The sequence below is a fragment of the Charadrius vociferus genome, unplaced genomic scaffold (genome assembly GCF_000708025.1).
Source record: "Charadrius vociferus isolate BGI_N301 unplaced genomic scaffold, ASM70802v2 scaffold62, whole genome shotgun sequence".
NCBI lineage: Eukaryota > Metazoa > Chordata > Aves > Charadriiformes > Charadriidae > Charadrius > Charadrius vociferus.
The window spans coordinates 2962265-2980552 of record NW_009647419.1 but is presented as its reverse complement, the minus strand read 5'-3'; the positions used below and the strand labels follow the sequence as shown (position 1 = coordinate 2980552).

Sequence of the window (18288 nt, the reverse complement as noted above, 5' to 3'; positions counted from 1 at the left end):
AAGAGCCCTAATGGCAAGTAAAGAAAAGTGTGAACATGCAGCATTCCACAAAGCTAACAGCCTTTAACCACATGCAAAAAAGTTCCCAAATTAAAGTGACGTTCAATCAATCTTCACCTATTTCCACTTAATAGGAGGTGGACAAACATTTCTCTATGCAGAAAAATACAAAATGAGAAATAAGCAAAAGCTGAGTAAACCACACTGAACTATAGATATCTGCAACAGGAAAATGCAGATTAGATTCTTTCTTTCTGAAAATAGGCATGATGCAAGCTAATGCTGACAGATGATGTCCACATGCACCGTAGGAGCTCTCAGAGCACTGTGCCTGACTTGATTATGCGGCTTGTCAAAGCCAGAGGATGCGTGGCTATTCCATCGCTCTTTGCAGGGAGATAGCATGCTATCCCTGTATGATCATGCTGCAGTTGGTCTTGGGGGGAGGCCGAAGTACTAATTGTTGGGCAAACCAACATAGCTGTTACTGCTCATCCTTGGGGCTTATGCCACTTACAAATGGGGAGGAAAAGACTGGTTTTGTTCCCTCTTCAGTTGACGGCTGCACAAGGGCCACCCATTGGTTCCCTGAACACAATAGGAACAAGCAAAGTGAGCAGATGTAGAAGAGTGAAGTGTGTATTGTCAGGTCCTGCAATGTCAAATCCAGAGGTGCATGGGGCAGTGTCACCACTTGGCTGGTCAGTCTCTGAAGTTTTGAGAAACAGAAGCCAACTGGTAAGAGGAAAAAATCAAAGCAGCAAAGCTGCAGGATGTGCAGGAAAGCAATAATCCTTTTAAAGAAGAACAGTACTTTCCTCCTTTTACTTTGGAAGAAAAGTAAGAGAATAAGTAGTAAGATCACTGTTCTTAGTACTGCTGCTTTTCCTTATTCTAGTTCAAGAGCATGTGATGTAAAGTACATCTCATTGGGTCCTAATTTGCATCTCTTCTGGTCTCCTATGCAAGATCTTTCTCCTTGACCTTATCAGAGAAGAGACAAAGGTGAAGCATGTATTTTTTCATGCCTGATGAAAGCTGGAGGGGAAGGAAGAATGACTTCTTTCCAAACTGATCACAGTAAAGCTATGTTCACCGGAGTGGACAAAACGGCGTGGGCAAAATAACAAAATGGAGTTAGTACTGAGAGTAGTGTTCATCTGTTGACAGTACAATCAACCACACTGGGTTTTTAATCCCCTCCCTCCCCACTGGAACATCTGGGCATGTCCTTGAATGCTCCTTGGACTTGACTTCTTTTTATGTGGGGTCAGATCCTCTGCTAATTTCTTTAGCTTTGGTTTTGTTTCAAAAAGTAGCTGAATTCTCCCAAGCACCACCTCCTCACAGTACCAAAACAAAGATGGCATTCACATCTCCTGCAAATCTTGATAATATAATTTAAACACTCTTCTTCCACAAATTCATGGAAGAACTTTTAATGCTGTTCCTTCAGTTATCATCAATGGGTATATTTAAGCTAATCTGCTTTGTGATGGAAAGGTACTGCAGCATTTTCCTTTGCAACCAGGAATGGAGGCTGTACCACTGGGCATTGCTGTGCTGCCTCAGTCATTTTACTTGGTTTTATTCCTCCTTCATAAAACAAGCTCCTGTAAGCCTGAATCTTTCTCACAGGATTTTGCAAAAGGTTTGTCAGTCAGTTGTTAATGATATTTCACAGGCAACTTCTTGAGTGCTGCTGAGTGCTACATTCAGTGATCCAAATACTTGTTGAAATTAGGTCACAGATATTTCAACCTTGTTTACAAGTCTGAAAGACCAGGAGTGATGGGAGAAAATAGCCACAGCCTTGTAAGCTGTAGAGTCTGCATCCTGGCACTACAGCCAATTATTCTAAAGCTTTCCAGAAGCTAGATCAGCCTGCACTGTAACAACAAAATAAGAATACCAAGGTTTACATTCTGGAGGGGAAAAAAAGCTGTGCGAGTAAATCCCTTCATTTATTGTTCTCGGTTGCTCCTTATAGTGGGCTTCTTCCTTTCTCCAAACTGGATCAGTGTAGAAATCTGGAGGCAACTTAAGAGTTCTAAACTCATTTTTAATGAGCATATTTCCAGTAGTAGTTGCAACACCCAAAACGCCTGATAACAAAATCTCACAAATCCAGTACGATGGACTACTAGGAAAAACAGGACAAAAGATGGAGTAAAACAGGCAAGGGCACTCAAAAAGGTACTCAAAGAGACTGATGACAATTCCGTTTTTTTGGTTTTTCTGCTTTCCCAACTACCTTTTCTGAGGACTTACATTAGTACTACATAATGCCAAGAGGATATTGCTCTATACAAATTTTGGTTTTAATCACATGCTCCCTTAAATGTTGTCCAATTAGTATGTAATGGATGTTAGTAAAAATTTGAACAAAAAATAAAATCACTCAGACCACAGACGTGATTCCATATCACATTTCATTGTTACAGTACCGCAAACAAGAGATTGTTTACTCTTAACTGCTGTAACAGTTCATTATTACTGCCAAGGCTGTTGGCATATAAAATTGAGAAAGCGTTTCTGCTATATATTCACTGTAATGATTCACTGATAACATATTCCGTCCTAGATACGGCTCTTCTCATGCACACACTTTCAAGAAGACAAAGTTTTAAATTCTTCTGTTGTAGTTAAAGCAACACCAGCATTTTAACCAACTTTACCTTTCCATTAGTTACATATGCAGTGGAAATCATGCGAAGCATGCAAAAATCCACCAACGTTTTACCTGGTGAGGTACGGAAGCGACACTGTCCGGTCATTGGATCATACTCCTGGTTTTCATCAGAGCACAGGCACAGGAAAGAACCATCGACGTTTTCACAGAGGGCTTCGCCACATACTCCACTCAGCATTTCACATTCATTCACATCTGGGAAAAAAAAGCCAAAATATAAATAATTTCAGACCCATTACTGACAGTTTGTTCTTTTATCTCCTGTATCTGTGCCAATATTGTCTGCCAGATTACAGATGTGACCTCTGGGGAAGGATTAAAAACTCACTAATACCTAAGTGGATTCATAAACAAGTAGTCAGTCCTTTGAAACAAAGGCCTCTGAAAACCACAGTACAGTTTATAGACTATGGTGCTGATTAGGTGCTGCTTGTAGACCAGAACACCAGCTTTCTTTTCTTCAGTGTTTTGTGGGATTTCTTTCTCATTTTTAAATACTTGTTTTCTTTGTACCCTTTTCTTGGGATTTAAGATTCATACTAATTTAATTTCTTTTCTTAAACACCTATTGTAATCAAACTTGTTCTCTTTATTATCAAACTTCCACTGACTTCAAGGAGCAAAATGAGTAGGCCAGTGCAATCCAGACTGCGCTATGAAAAGAGAAGTCCCTTTTCTTCTCAAAATCCCATTTTCCTCGTGAACATCCACTGAACAGTGAATTCTCCAGCCGCGCTGCCACCACATGCCTTTCAAATGCACGGCCTCACAGGCTGCTCTGGAACCCACGAGGGTTATGCCCAGATCACCCAGGCAGCCCCCTGCCAAACAATGCAGATTTCCTCTCCCTCAAAAAACCCACATATTTTAAAACTTGGTTTCCATGTATCTGCTAACTAGTCTACCCTGAAATACTTTTTTGTTTGGTGGGAGAGTTGTCTGCTCTTTAAACAAGGCTTACCAAATATTGTCAGAATCATTTAACTTGACTTTCTTTTCACAATTCAGACATTTCTATAATGAAGTGTGGTCTAAAGTATGACTTGTGAGGCAATGTTTTGTCCTTTTTACCTCTGATCCAGCAAGAATGAAAAGCTAGTCATATAACTGTTGATTTTGTCTATTTTTATACAAATATGCATTTTAACTTACAGTTTGGGTCAGTACTTTTAAAACGTACTTAGATTTTTCTTCATCTTTTTGCTAGATTACTATCATAAGGAATAAGTCTTCTGTGGGGAACGTTGCCTGGTGAGGAACTAGACTTACCTTTTTCCTAGAATTGTTTTGGGAGATAACTGGCATCAAAATTTATACAAATATTGTATATTATATAGTGTGTACAAGAAACAAAATTAGGACATTATTTCATGGTGCAGAATCACTTCACTGGCAACTCAAAATTAAATTTAGTTTCACACCAGCTTTTGCCTTTTTTTTTTTTCCTTTCTTTACTTCATTTGTTTGCATCTGTGAAAAGTCACTGTATGCAAAAATATACTTTGGTATGTTGCAAACTAAGTGTCAAATGGCTTAAAGAATTTTGTAATAGAACTATTTAATATATTAGAAAACACATACTGACACTTCTGTAAAACTTCTAACTCCTCTTCTCTGTTATTCCATTTAGGTCCCTGTTCCTGGTAGATGTGTTTCATCCTGAGTCTGGCTTGAAGAAATTGCTTAATGAATACCTTTCCTTGATCCGGTATTAATTTTATATTAGAAACTTGTGCTGCCTCAGATGGTTCTCAGGTCCAACCATCACTATTAACAACAGATCTGGAAACCTATTACTCACAAGAGAAATGTGCAGTATTTACACATTTTCAAAAATTTCACATCTCTTCATGGTGATAGGTGTCTTTCCTGGAGCTCGAAGCCAATATTAAAATCTGCTCAAATACGATGTGCCTAGGGAGGTGTGCCATCTAAGTCAGACTGCCTGTACCACATGCCAGACGTTATTTCCTGTAGGGGGTGGTACAGAGTTCTGGTTATTTAGCTAAGGGACTAAACAGATGTGGCATTTAACTAGGCTAACATATTAAATTGGATCTATTATGATTTATATTTGTGAATGGTCCTGATGTGTAAAAATAGTGGGTTTTGTTGGGTTTTTTACAGAGAGAAAATGAGTGGCTCAGCTTATTTGCTGTTGGTTGCCATTCAATCTCAATAACAGGTTCTCATTAAACTGATATACAGCTAAGTTTCCACCTGGCACAAAGTTCAGCAAGTGAAGCACAGCTCAACCTTATTTTGCTAGTAAGTGGTAAAACTTTTAACAAAAATTTTTGTGAAGAAATGCATTTTGCTTTTATGCTGCTTCTTGCTCATTCGAACCTTGCTGGAATGACTACCTGCATCTAAGAACTCACCCGTACACCCTCGCCCATCCTGCGAGTCCTGGTACCCTTGGTAACAGAGGCAGCGGTAGGAGCCGTCCATATTTTCACAGAAGCCGTGACTGCCACATACTGTGCCATTCTCACATTCATCAACATCTGCAAGGAAGAATTTTAACATCAGACAGGCTGTGTGACAATCAAAGGCAGACATTCATGAAGGGTGCAGAAAAACAACAGATGGGCCAATTTTGCAAACAGATGCAGCGATGTCCCTCTATACATTGGGAAGGAAAACACAAAGGGCAAGACAAAAATGTAATGTAAGCAGATGTACAATTTAAGAAATCGTTTCAGTGCTAACTTCACAGGAAATATGTCAGACAACAGTTACGGTCAACTGGCTCCCATCTGTTTCACCAAACCTCCCAATCCATGATGCTACATACCACGGAAGACATAGTTTAAATATGACCATCTCTCTGACTTTCTTACAGATTCTGCCAGTGTAGAACAATCAGTCAACAACATATGTGAAACTGAACCCCTGTGCCTACAAGAAGAGTTCAAGGCCATGGTTGCATCCATTGTGCAGAAGTGCTGCACAGAGCTCATTCTGGCTCTCAGCACAGAAAAGAATTTCACGGTGTGCCTATGTGTAAGTGGTAAATATCTGTGGACTGAGCCTTCTGGCTTTAATCCTGTAAGTCTACACAATATGAATAATCTTGCTCAGGTAGGCGAAGTAGTTGCGATGCCTGCATGCTTTCTGTACTGGCCCTTTCATTTGTAGTTCCCGTTTGCAGTTTACTGGCCTTACAAGTAAGAGTCGCTACATGAGTCTCTTTGACTCAGCTGCCCATCAGCCTATAATGAAGCAGAGACACTTGTGGCAGAATGTGGTTTATTTTTGTAAGTGTATTACAAGTGCTAGGAATGTATTATTTTTATCTTCACTCAAAAACCTAAGCCCAAGGCCCTGACCATTGTGGTCATTAAAGATGTCATGGTGTGTTTTTCAGGAGGAAGAACTTAACTGAGACTGGGAGCCTGTCAGGATACTAGGATTAGTACCTTATGCCTTCTAAATTCCTCTGCAGTTTGAAGAAGAGAAATTATTGCTATACTTCATTCCTAGAAACCATTATGACTGTTAAATAAGGTTGCTGTCTGCTTGGAATTACCTTCTCCGCTGTGCCTCAGGGGAAACGACATTTTTAATGATGAATAAAGTGATTCGCTTTTGATATATCTGAGTACTAGCTACTATCATTAATTCTGCACATTAGATTAGACCTTCATGTGACAGAACCTACCATTATTCTACCTCCAGTGAAGGCCTTCGGGCACTGACTGAACTAAAGGGCTGGTGGGACCAAATCCTGCATTGCCCCCAAGAGAGGGCTGCTCTGAACAGGGGAGCAGCACTGCTGCTTAGTGTCTTTCTGAAAGGAGAGACTAAGGCTCAAACGCCATCCTGCCGACTCCTCCAGCTCTTCACAGCTATGTCAAACAAAGATGCACCTTGGTCTTCTTGTGACAGTGCTCACTGAGCAAGAACATTTTTACTTTTAAATTGTGTCTTACACTCAGCTGAATGCCAGTTCTTGGTCTTTGAACCACGTGGTCACAGCTCCCCAAGCTACCCAAATTTGACCAGCACATCATTACCATCCACACATTCCCTAACAGGTTACTTGTCCTGCATCCCTCTCGCTCCTCAGGTGCCCAAATTCATCCCCACGTGCTTCTGTCTGCCTCAGGGAGAGGTTTTTTGTGGTCTTGAAAAGCAGCCCTTCCTATTTGCTGTGGTTGGGGCTTGAACAGGTTTAGGACTGCATATAGATTTTTATGGTCAGAAGAGACTATCCACATCATGTAGCCTGGCCTCTTAAATAGGTTAAAAAACAGTCTCTGGCAAATTTTGTAAATTGTGGAATTCTAACATCTTTTCCAGAAAGGCATCTAATTTCACTTTAGGATGCTTAAGTGATGGAAAACTTACCTCTTTTCCAACTAAACTGATCCACTGGTTAAAAACCTTCAACTAAACCATAAAATTCATGCAAAACCTGTATGTACTACATACACTGAAATCTAGGAGATGTGAGTAAATTGATAATTGTAAAAAAAAAAAAAAAGTACTTACAGATGGAACTGGCAGAATAATTTACTTGGTTTGTTGGTTTTGTCGATAAAGGCTTTACTGCTTTTTATATCTTGATTTATTAAACAAAGGAAAAATATTGAAGGAATTTATCTTAGAAAGGGCTATTTGTATTTGGCAGAGGATGCAATAGCCACTATGTTTATTCTCAGGGAACTGAATATGAAAATTTGGGTGGTTTCTGCATACTAACTTACTGAAATCTACCACAAACTCTCCCTAGTAGAATTAATTCAGCAATAAAAGTAGGCAATATGTATCTGTATTAAACACACTGTCAAAGGTGAAAGGTCAAGTGTTACCTTTGATACCCTTTCTTTTCCAGTCACCACAATGACAGAATTATAAAAAGATGCACATGGAGTTAGTGGGAGAAAGAAGATACAAATTCCTTACAGTAGTGTTTTTCTGGTCCCTCTTGCTGCTGTGCATTATACCTGTGTAACGTGTCTTATTTTAATTTTTATTCTCATATTATCATCAGTTTCATGTATTTTGTCTAAAAATCTGAATACTCTACATCTTATTCAGAAAATCTTGCTCAGTTAAGAAAGGGAATTCAAAATGAGTACACAATGGTGGATCGACAGCCAGGAATTTGAGACAACAGACAGTAACGCAGCGTTTGCATTTTCAGTGGCCAACTATATTTTAATAACAAAAGTTCCTGAGCCACAGGACGGTTACTCTGTTAAAAGCTTAGACAGAAAAGACTACAACTGGGGATTTTAGAATTCCCTAAATTACAGTATTTCTCTTAGTAGCTAAATGTTAAAGGAAACAGATAGGGGAATGGATCATGCAGCTGGTTCTCTAAAGGTAAACTAAGGTCATTGAAAAGCTGCAGAAACAAAACTTGTGATTGTAGCAAGTGTCCTAATTTAGTATATAATTCAGCCACAGAAGACAGTTTTGTTTTTAAAGAGTACGCAGTCTGAACATGACTGAATCTTTCAGTGTATGGGAAATTACAGAGAAGGTCCAAGCACCAAATATTTTTCCTTGTCTAGACAGCTCACTCAAAGGACTCCTGTTTTACAGCCGGAAAGGGCATTTGTTTCTTTGATCACCCTGTAAAGCACAAGGCTTGTAATCGGTGATTTTTTTGCTATATGAAGACAAAGCAAGGGGAAAAACTAAATATGAAACTAATATATCCTATGTCTATACAGTGACTAAAGCAGTTCTCTGTAATTATGACCTGTTTTAGAATCCATGACTCAGTACCGCCTGCTTTAATCAAAACTCCTTTGATCTAACATCATCAGGATCTAAAGAAAGGCAAAACATGTGCGCTCAAGCACACTCCGGTTCAACACCGTGTTTCTATTTTCTGCCAACCTGACCAAGACCCCAGGCATGATATTTAAGTCTCACTGAAATCTACTTACACTGCAAAGTATCTAGAAGAGGAACTGATTCCTAGGACAGTTCTGTATCATGCTTAGGGGAACAGAGCTGTGATTCCGAGACTTGCAGGGCTGCCCATAACACCCATACATAAAAATCGTTGTCATGAAAAAATTAGAAAAATGAGTATTTGAAGAAAGACTTGGGCCCCCTAGAGGCAACAATGCTGGATGGTGATTCCAACATTGTGATGGTACGGCTAAGAAAGAGATTCTTGTTTTCCCCTTTGTGTTCTTACTTCTCTAGCCAGCATCCGGGTAAGAAGTAGTTGATGCCCTAAAACATGTCTATCAGCAAATGTGAGAAGGCCGACGAAGTCTGTGATTATTCATTGTGAAACAAGGTGCTAGCTCACAGGGGCACACTCTGGAGATGCATACTTGAATCTATGTTTGGCAGAAACGTGAGCTTTCTTACTTCAGGATTTCACCACAGATTTGGTGAAACTGTGAAGTTGTCTACTGCATAAAATTTACACCATGTAACAGATAATAGTCTGCCCCAAAAGGAGCCCTAGATTAACCATAACCTTTTCCTGAAGATGCGTTGTCTTCCCTATGTGGGCAGAATTATGGTCATGATTTGCAGTTACAGCAAACATTTACTGTCTTAAAATGTCTTTGGTGGCAGAGAGAACAGTTGTGCGCTGTTCACAGCTCTGCTATTTGTTTCCCTGATTTTCAAACTTCTTATGTATGCAGTTATCTTAAAATGATGGAAAATGTAGCATCTTTGTATACTGATTTGTAAATTATTCTTTGATCACACAATGATCTCTGTGCAAGCATCCAAAAGGCTCAGATGGGTAACTTACTCAGTGGACAAGGAAAGGAGAACAGAATACAAGACAGTAAATGAGGGGAAAGGAAGAAGCAGAAGTTGTAAAGTTCTGGTGGGATGTGTAAGTTTTTCTGGAGTGCCTGCTGAGACAGGCAGTGAAGCCTAGGGCTTGGAGCAGAGAGGGAAAAGTGAGGGAGCCACTAAGAGACATATGGGATTGGACACCAAGAGAGAAGAGGCACTTGGGGCATGGTATTGACTTCAGCATGAGAGAACCACCTCTGACTTGAGTTTTTGCCAAGACAGCTGACTAGCAGCCAACTGGGTAAAACACTGCCTTTACAGGAACCCCAGAGAGCTCAACAGGGAGCTAGGGAGCGCTCCGAGCGCCTCCTGTTGAAGAGCCTGGTGCAGCCAAATCGCTGAGCCTGGGGCCAGGCAGCAGTGGAATGTCACCGCTACAACAAAAGTTTGTCTACACCTTGGAAGAAGACACAGTCTCCACAGCTGTTCAGTTTACTTTGGCCAATGGCCATAAAAACTCCATACCAGAACTGAACCACATGGGGTTCTTAAATGTTTTATGTTGTTGTTGTTTCTGACTTTTCAAAAACACCCGAGTCAAACTCATACAAAACCAGTCTGGAGATATGGAAAATCTGCTCCCCAGGTACAGAGAGGCGTCTGAATCCAGCAAAATTTCCTCAGGTTCTTTCTCTGATGGTATAAACAGTTATTCTCACTCACTTAACTAGAAGTAAATTCGCAGAGGCACCTAGCGTAAAGAACAGTAGCTCCTGCAGCTGGAAGCCACATCCTTTCTCAGTACCTGGAATGTCACACGTTCCTTTTGTTTCTGATGCTTTTGTTTCGTCTTGCCCTTTTGCATGAAGCTAATGCTGCTACAAATATTAACACTGATGCCATCAGTGCTCCCTTTAAGTGATTTTTTTCAGCTCTAGAATTGTTATTAAAATGACATGCTGGAGAAACTAATCATGGTAGAAAAGGAGTGCTGCTGCTTAAGACGACTAGAAGTACCCTCGCTTCGCCAAGTTATTAAAATACTTTTCCAAGTACTGAATATAAAGTCTGATCTGTATTCCATACACACCACCAATTACTTGTGAAGCACGCTCAACTGGTTTTGTACTTGTTGTTTTATTCTTCATTAAAAAGTTCCAAAACTACTCACAATCCTGGAAATAAGATCTTGTGATTTCATCCTTTTCTATTTAGTAAAAGTTTGGCTTTTTTGTTCTAATGAAGATTGCTTTGTAACTACTTCATCATATGTGATGGTAACCCTTCCCTGGGAACTGTGCTACTTTAATCAATTGTCAGAGATGGCAGACAGACGGGGTCATTGTTTCTGATACATCCCCCCCCCCAAGTTTTTTTTCTATTCAGTTCTGCCTTTTTTAATTTCTGAGAGTTTGATTTCACAAGGTTAATAAGTGTTCTTCTAACTTTGGTTTGGAATAAAGTGTTTGGTTTCTGCTAAGAGCAGTCTGCATTCTTCTCTGACCGCTTTTTTTTTTTTTTAAGCTATATTCAACAGTGAGGCAAAACACCTGCTACTACTTTTCTTGCAGAGGAATTGAAGATATTTAACCATATCCTTCCTAAACACTGAGTGAAATGTATATATACTGCCAAAAGAGTCCATGAACATGCTTTGGAATTATCCCTGTTACTTGAAATCACAAAATACTGCCTTGTCCATCAATCACTGTAGTTATTCAGATTTGCTCTCTCCAGCATACTTAACCAGGCTTTTGTCTTGGCAGTAAGAGAATCTTTCTTTCAACTTATGCCATGATTACAAAATAAAGTAAATATTTAGAGAGGAAACAGCACCAAAAATACTGCAGGATTTTTTAAGTTATCAATAATAATTAAAGCACAAATAGTGTGTTTGATGTCATGCTATATCTAAATATACAGCACTTATTCCCTTACATCAGCATAACAGTATTCTTGCCAATAGTGTATTTCATTTCATTAGATATTATATTACTCACTATATGGTAGGTTATATGCCAGCTCAAATAATAATGCTGTAATGCTCTTTTTCCTCTGGTAGAAGTAGGGGGAGTAAATGCAACAGTCAGCCAGAAGTTTCAATACACCTCCTCAACTGAGGGAAGAACCTTTTCACTATCCCTAAGTGAACTATGAGAAGAGCTGGCCCATGAAAATCAATCACACATGGATTTACTGGCCTGTAATTGGGATAGAGAACAGCTTGCTTGCTTCTTGGATGCTTGACATCCACTACCCATAGGTTTTAACACCGAGCTATCATCTGCCCGGTGCTTCTCTTCTGTATGCATCCTGCCGAGCTGCTATCATATAGCTTTTTCGCCTACTGAGTTATTCCTTTTCCCACAAGGCTTCCTGTCTTGAACAGTCCTCTCATCCATAAGAAAAGCCATTCTTCATCCAGTCAGGGGAATTTTTGTTTTCTGTCAGCATCACTGACTACACTAAGCCACATTTCTTTTTAGTATCATTGAGCACAAGTCTCCTATTTTAAATTCAATGCAGAAGGACAGCATCACTACCTCTCCTGCTAGTGTGTGTGTTCCATCAGCAGCAGGATATTTTCTCACGCTATGACAAAATAAAACCCTAGTTACACCTAAATTCTAGTCTCCCGGTTGATGTTTCTCACCAGTGTTTTTACTGGAGAGCTTTTAAAACCTTATATGAAAAATATCTATATAAGCATACCTGCACACACTTACAAAGAGTAAGCTGGCTTTAGCAAAGATCTAATTATCTAATTATCTAAAGATCTCTTTAGCAGAGATCTAATTATCGCAGAATCACGGAATGGTCAGGGTTGGAAGGGACCTCTGGAGATCATCTAGTCCAACCCCCCTGCCAGAGCAGGGTCACCTACAGCAGGTTGCACAGGATGGTGTCCTGCTATTTACTACATTTATGCTCTTTCAAAATGTCTAAGGTTCTATCATAGATAGCATTTTACTACACTTTCTCACTAGAGTTACTTCTGTTGTACGGATGCTTCATCTGCATCTTTAAAAAAAATAAAAAAGTCTTGACAAGTAAGGTTCTGTTGTCTCAAACACAGCGATAAGAGCACTCAGGCAGCTCAGGCTTCCTGCTAATGCACTTAAGAATATTTAAACTAAATAATCCTAAAAATTTATAGCAGAAGGGCTACCCACTTGAAACTTATCAGAAGCCTAAGTTCCAAACTTGCTTTACATGCATTTTATATAGATTTATTCCTTCCGCCCTTGCTACAAGATAGAAATAACTTCCCATCTATGAACAGGTTTCATATTATAACAGATGTCCACTGGTTTCATATATCTTAACATATGAATATCATTCCCTCCTTTGCCATCATTTGCCTTAGTTAGGTTAGTATTCCTTCTTTTTCACCAATTTCCTTTGTTCAAAAAAATATAATCCAATGTTAAGATAGGAAAATTATTAAAAATCAAGAAAAGTAAGCCACGGCTTCTAACAAACATTAACTTCATTACATTGCCCATTTTGTACATTTCCTGTTTTACTTCTTATGATTCAAACAGCAACACAGCACACTGCATTTACAAGAAAAAGAACAAAAGGTCCTTAGGTGGCAGATTGTAGAGTTAATAGTGTTTTAGGGGTATTAGACCCGAACTGACTACTTTTCTCACCCAATTAATAACAGCAAATCAGTGGGAATGCATTATTGTGACTTGTCTCACCTTCACATGTTCGGCCATCTGTAGACACAGAAAAGCCCCGCTCACATACGCACTGGTAGGAACCAGCAGTGTTCAGACACTCCCCATGAGGTGAACAGAGGTCAGATCTCTCACATTCGTTGATATCTGAAAACACAGAGACATTAACAGCTTTGCAAATCATCATACCTTTAATATTAAGCCTAAGTTCAATCACTCTTCAAAGTAGATTTCCACCAACTATACAAATAGCTCTGTAAACGAGGCTCATTTTCCAGAGTAACCAAATCTTCTGGGATGATTCTTAAACTCTGTATAGGCATATCAGTATGTTCTGCTGCATCATACTCTCTGCAATGAGGATGAGCGGATGAGAGTGATTTGTGAGCTATCAGTAGCTCCATACTAGCCAACATTTCTTCTGCGTTAGGGGAATTCTCAGGTGGCTCCATCTCACTGCTGCTTGATTGCTGCATGCTGGTCGGCTTGTGCATCTGGCTCCATGTGTTACCAGCAGGTCTGGAGTTGCATCTGTCCCAGTAAGTTGATTTTATATAATTTAAAGCCAAATGCTCTTTTTTGCTGATGGGGAATGGGAATGGTCCCAAAAGGTTGCTGTGTAAGAGTGTGTCATCATTGCTTTTCTTTTTTAACTTGGAAAGCATTTTTCAAACATTTTTCAAACCTACTTTTGAATCTGAAAACCAAGCATTTTTCTGATTGATGTCTCATCTTATCAACAAAACCTGCCATCAGAGCTTAAGGACTGCATTCATTCATTTAAGGAGGTACAACTTTTACATGAATTACTGCTGACATCGTAATTGTACTTTTGTATTTTGCTTTACAGAAACCTGTTAAGTTTTCAGTACCATGCTGAGATCAAACACAAATTTAGAAACAAAACTTACACTAGGCTCATTCATCCATCATCACAGATACTAGAATTTCTTTTTCTTAACCATGTCTTTCATTGCTTACATTCTGGCCGTTGTTACAGCCGTACAAAATGCATCGAACTAGACAGTAATTTAACAGAGTAGAGAAATCATGATTTCAGTACCATTATTTCAAGACCCAAGACATCCATTATAAAATTGGCTTTACATACAGACTGATACTATGCTGTGTATAGACCTTCTAGGCCAGTGTCCTGAAGTCACGGCACGTGGAAAGAATAGAGGTGCTCAGGGAAGGGTAGTGTCTATATGAGGTGCACAGGGAAAAGTCAGTACACTGCGCTTCGCACAACACCTGCATCTATCAAATCTTCTCTGAATTCATAGTAAATGCAGACCAATGACATACTTCCTGAAGTTCTCTGAAAGTCAGGTAAGGTGGGAGATCAGCAATGACAAGGACAGCGCGGTACCTTCTCAGGACACATACTGTTCTCAAGACTAAGCTGTCAGTTTCTTAAAACTGACAGAAAAATACTGGAAACCAAAACAGCTGATTACACAAGGTAGGATGATGTATTACAAGACAGAAAAACAAAATTAACAATCTTAGGGATATAAGAGTATAATTCATCTGAAAGAGCAAACTGCACACTTTCTAATGTTTTGGACTCTTCTCAACTTTGTTCCTTACCAAAATGCATGTTCCTAATTTCTAGTCTAGGCCAGATTCAACTTGCAGACACCACATTCTGAGGTAAATTTGCCAGTTTAATTCAATAGCTCTCTATTTTCAATTATGGCTTCCTCTGAAGGTAGTAAGTCACCCCTCGTTTTATTTTCAACAAAGTAAACAGTTTTCAATCCTTTTCTCCCGGAGGCCATCAGCTTTTTTTGGGTTCACAGAATTCACAGAATTGTTAGGGTTGGAAGGGACCTCTGGAGATCATCTAGTCCAACCCTCCTGCCAGAGCAGGGTCACCTACAGCAGGTTACACAGGACGGCGTCCAGGCGGGTTTTGAATGTCTCCAGAGTGGGAGCCTCCACCACCTCTCTGGGCAGCCTGTTCCTGTGCTCCACTACCCTCAAAGTAAAGAAGTTCCTTCTCATGTTAAGATGGAACTTCCTATGTTCCAGTTTATGCCCATTACCCCTCGTCCTATCACTGGGCGCCACTGAAAAAAAACTACTCCCATCCCCCTGGCATCCTCCCATTAAGTATTTGTATGTATTAATAAGATCCCCCCTCAATCTTCTTTTCTCTAGACTAAAGAGACCCAAGTCCCTCAGCCTTTCCTCATAAGAAAGGTGCTCCAGTCCCCTAATCATCTTTGTTGCCCTTTGCTGGACCCTCTCCAGCAGTTCCCTGTCTTTCTTGAACTGGGGAGCCCAGAACTGGACGCAGTACTCCAGATGCGGTCTCACCAGGGCAGAGTAGAGGGGGAGGATGACCTCCCTCGACCTGCTGGCCACACTCTTCTTGATGCACCCCAGGATGCCATTCGCCTTCTTGGCCGCCAGGGCACATTGCTGGCTCATGGTCATCCTGTTGTCCACCAGGACTCCCAGGTCCCTCTCCACAGAGCTGCTCTCCAAGAGGTCAGCCCCCAACTTGTACTGGTGCATGGGGTTATTCCTCCCCAGGTGCAGTACCCTGCATCTCTGAACTCTCCTCAGCTGATCAGCATCCATTTTGAACTGTGGGCACCAGAATGTCAGTGTACAACAATGTGCCAACAGCAGTTGTATCAGTGCAAAATAGAGGTAAACAAACCTTGCTTACTCCTGCTGGATATTCTGCTTTTTCAATTTTCTGCAGAGTACATTAGTCCTACTGGCCATGGGGTTGCACTGGAAGCTCATATTCAGCTGACTGTCTCTGACCCCTAAATCCTTCTCAGTGACTGTACCCCAGAAGGAAGTCCACTATCCTACAAGCATGACTGAGATTCCCTCTTCAATACAGAACTGGACATATTGAAACGCATATTGGTTGCTCATGCCCAGTATACCACGTGATCAAGATCACTCTGCACTGGTGGCCTGTTATCTGGATCTTTTACCGTGCCTCTCATCTCTCCAGGTAAACTCTCTCAAAAATTTTCTGTTTTTAATTGCTATTACAGAACTCTGATAGAACTAACTTTCAGTCATTGAAAAATGTCTCAGTTTATCAGCTTAAAATATTTTGAAGGTACTGTTGAAATGTAAAGAACTCGTCATTTATGATACAAGTATGGCTAGTTTTATCCAGTACAAAATACAGAACAAGAAAAATATACTGGAGATTTCCATCTATGACATAAAAATTCTGCTCTTGCACCCTGCAACAGCTTAACAAGTAGTCAACACAGTAAAAAAAATGTCTAACCATACTTAGTTCTGCTAGCCAAAGATCTCCCTTTATGTTCTTTTGCTACACCCAGTTCTTTGCTATTCTAACTTGTCGGTATTCATTGTATCAACTCCTCCTTTCTTCGATTTGTTTGATATTGATCTGGCTATTTGTCAAGCAGTTTAACTCCCCTCTACAGCAAGGTTTAATTTTTCATTGTTGGTGGTCTTCTTTCTCAAGCACAGCACTCTTATCTGAAATGATTTCCAATTTTCATTCACATTTTCCTGTTAAAAATACTGTCTATACTGTCTGTCCCTTAGTTGGCTCACAAGTGCTTTCAGTTTCATTATGTTTATTCATTTAAAACCTGAAGCCTATATACTACTACTTTACATACTGGAGTGAAGAGAATAGAGGGGTATCAAAGCTGGCGTTGATTTATTGCTTGTGATCAATTATCTTTTATCTGCAAAAGCAAAGTCTGGTACAGCACTTCCACATGTTGAATGCAACATTTTCTGAATTAGAAAGCAGTCACATACAATACTCAGAACTTCTACAGGGAATTTACTGTTGATTGCACAAGATCTTCAACACAGATCAGCTGGAATACAGTCTCCCAGCTCAAGTCTAAACTGTGCACAAGAGAGCAGCCAAAGCCAGGTCCAGTCTCCTGGTTCTCCAGTCATTTAGAACACGAACACGCCATCACTTTCCAGCTCTAATACCACAGTTCTCGTCTCATAAAAACAGATGGCAAAAAGGAGTCGTGAGGCATGCCCGGGTGTTGTGCCAGCATGGAGTTGGGATCGTTCACAACTAAAAGCTGGGTAGTATTTTTCTGGGTTTGGCAATGTTGACTCAGCCTCAGATAACACATTCTCTTCCTCCCCACCTATCCTCCACAAAGCACTGCAAGTGTTTTAGAAGTGAGAGAAGCTTATCTAATGTGACTTGACGCTAACTATACTGCCCTTTCTGTTACATCACAGATTCACAAACATAGAAGGTCCTATCAAAATAAATGTTCCCAGGATCTGGGAAAATGCAGCACTGTATCTCTGTTAGTTCTGATATAGATTCTCTTTCAAGTTATAAAGGCTGAGATTTCAGCCCCTTGAAATAATTTCTCAGCATTTATTTACAGAGAGTAAAATAAAATGAGAAGAGTAAGAAAGTACTACAAGTGATAAATAAAATGAGTTTCTCTTCCTTTGCATGATCTGTGACTATCACAAGTTACGCTTACAAACTTGCACATTGATAATAATGATCGAGGTATTTTTTACAGTTATTTCATACCTTGACATCCCCTATTTGCTATCTGCTGGAAACCATCTGGACAAGTGCATTTGTAAGACCCGTCGGTATTCATGCAGTTTCCTCCAAGGCAAATATCACTGTCTTGAAGGCATTCATCAACATCTGAAATAAAAATGTAACTGAATTATTAGATGACGTAAAAACTGATGAAACTTTTAATAATGATACTTTAATACTAACATAGCAACTTGAAGCTACAATGTTGTTTAATAGCCTGGGGGAGGGGGGGAGATCAAGTTTACTACACTTTAGAATGTCCTTTTAATTTCTTTCATCTTATCATCTAACTTCTTGTATTTCTAGAGAGCTTCAAAATTTGAGTTTGTGTCATTTATTCTTAGCAAGCATGTCTAATATGTGCCATCTGCCTCTCTAATGAAAGATATCATAACTGACCTTTATACCAATCTCTCCTACTTTAATGGTGACTGTGATGTTACAGTAGTACAATTAACATGAAAATCCAAGCAGCTGTACATTTATAAGACAGACACAAAAAATGCCTACAAATGCAAACTTGCAGTTTGCAATATGCATCTTTGGACATGTTTAGACCACTAGGCAGAGATCCCTGAGCCGGAGGTGACCTGACTCAGACGTCCCTCAGAGCATGGGCAAGC

General features: G+C 39.9%; 1 protein-coding gene across 2 annotated transcripts in view; it reads right to left on the bottom strand.

Annotated features, from left to right (window-relative positions):
- The window catches only part of LTBP1 (latent transforming growth factor beta binding protein 1), a 187520-nt gene that overhangs the window by 30528 nt on the left and 138704 nt on the right, over positions 1-18288 (bottom strand). For both annotated transcript variants that reach the window (XM_009880398.1, XM_009880397.1), the window contains 4 exons: positions 17648-17770; positions 13129-13254; positions 5074-5199; positions 2744-2887 (listed from right to left, as the gene is read on the bottom strand). In XM_009880398.1, coding sequence (XP_009878700.1) covers positions 2744-2887; positions 5074-5199; positions 13129-13254; positions 17648-17770 — 519 coding nt within the window. The remainder of the gene's footprint in view (positions 1-2743; positions 2888-5073; positions 5200-13128; positions 13255-17647; positions 17771-18288) is intronic.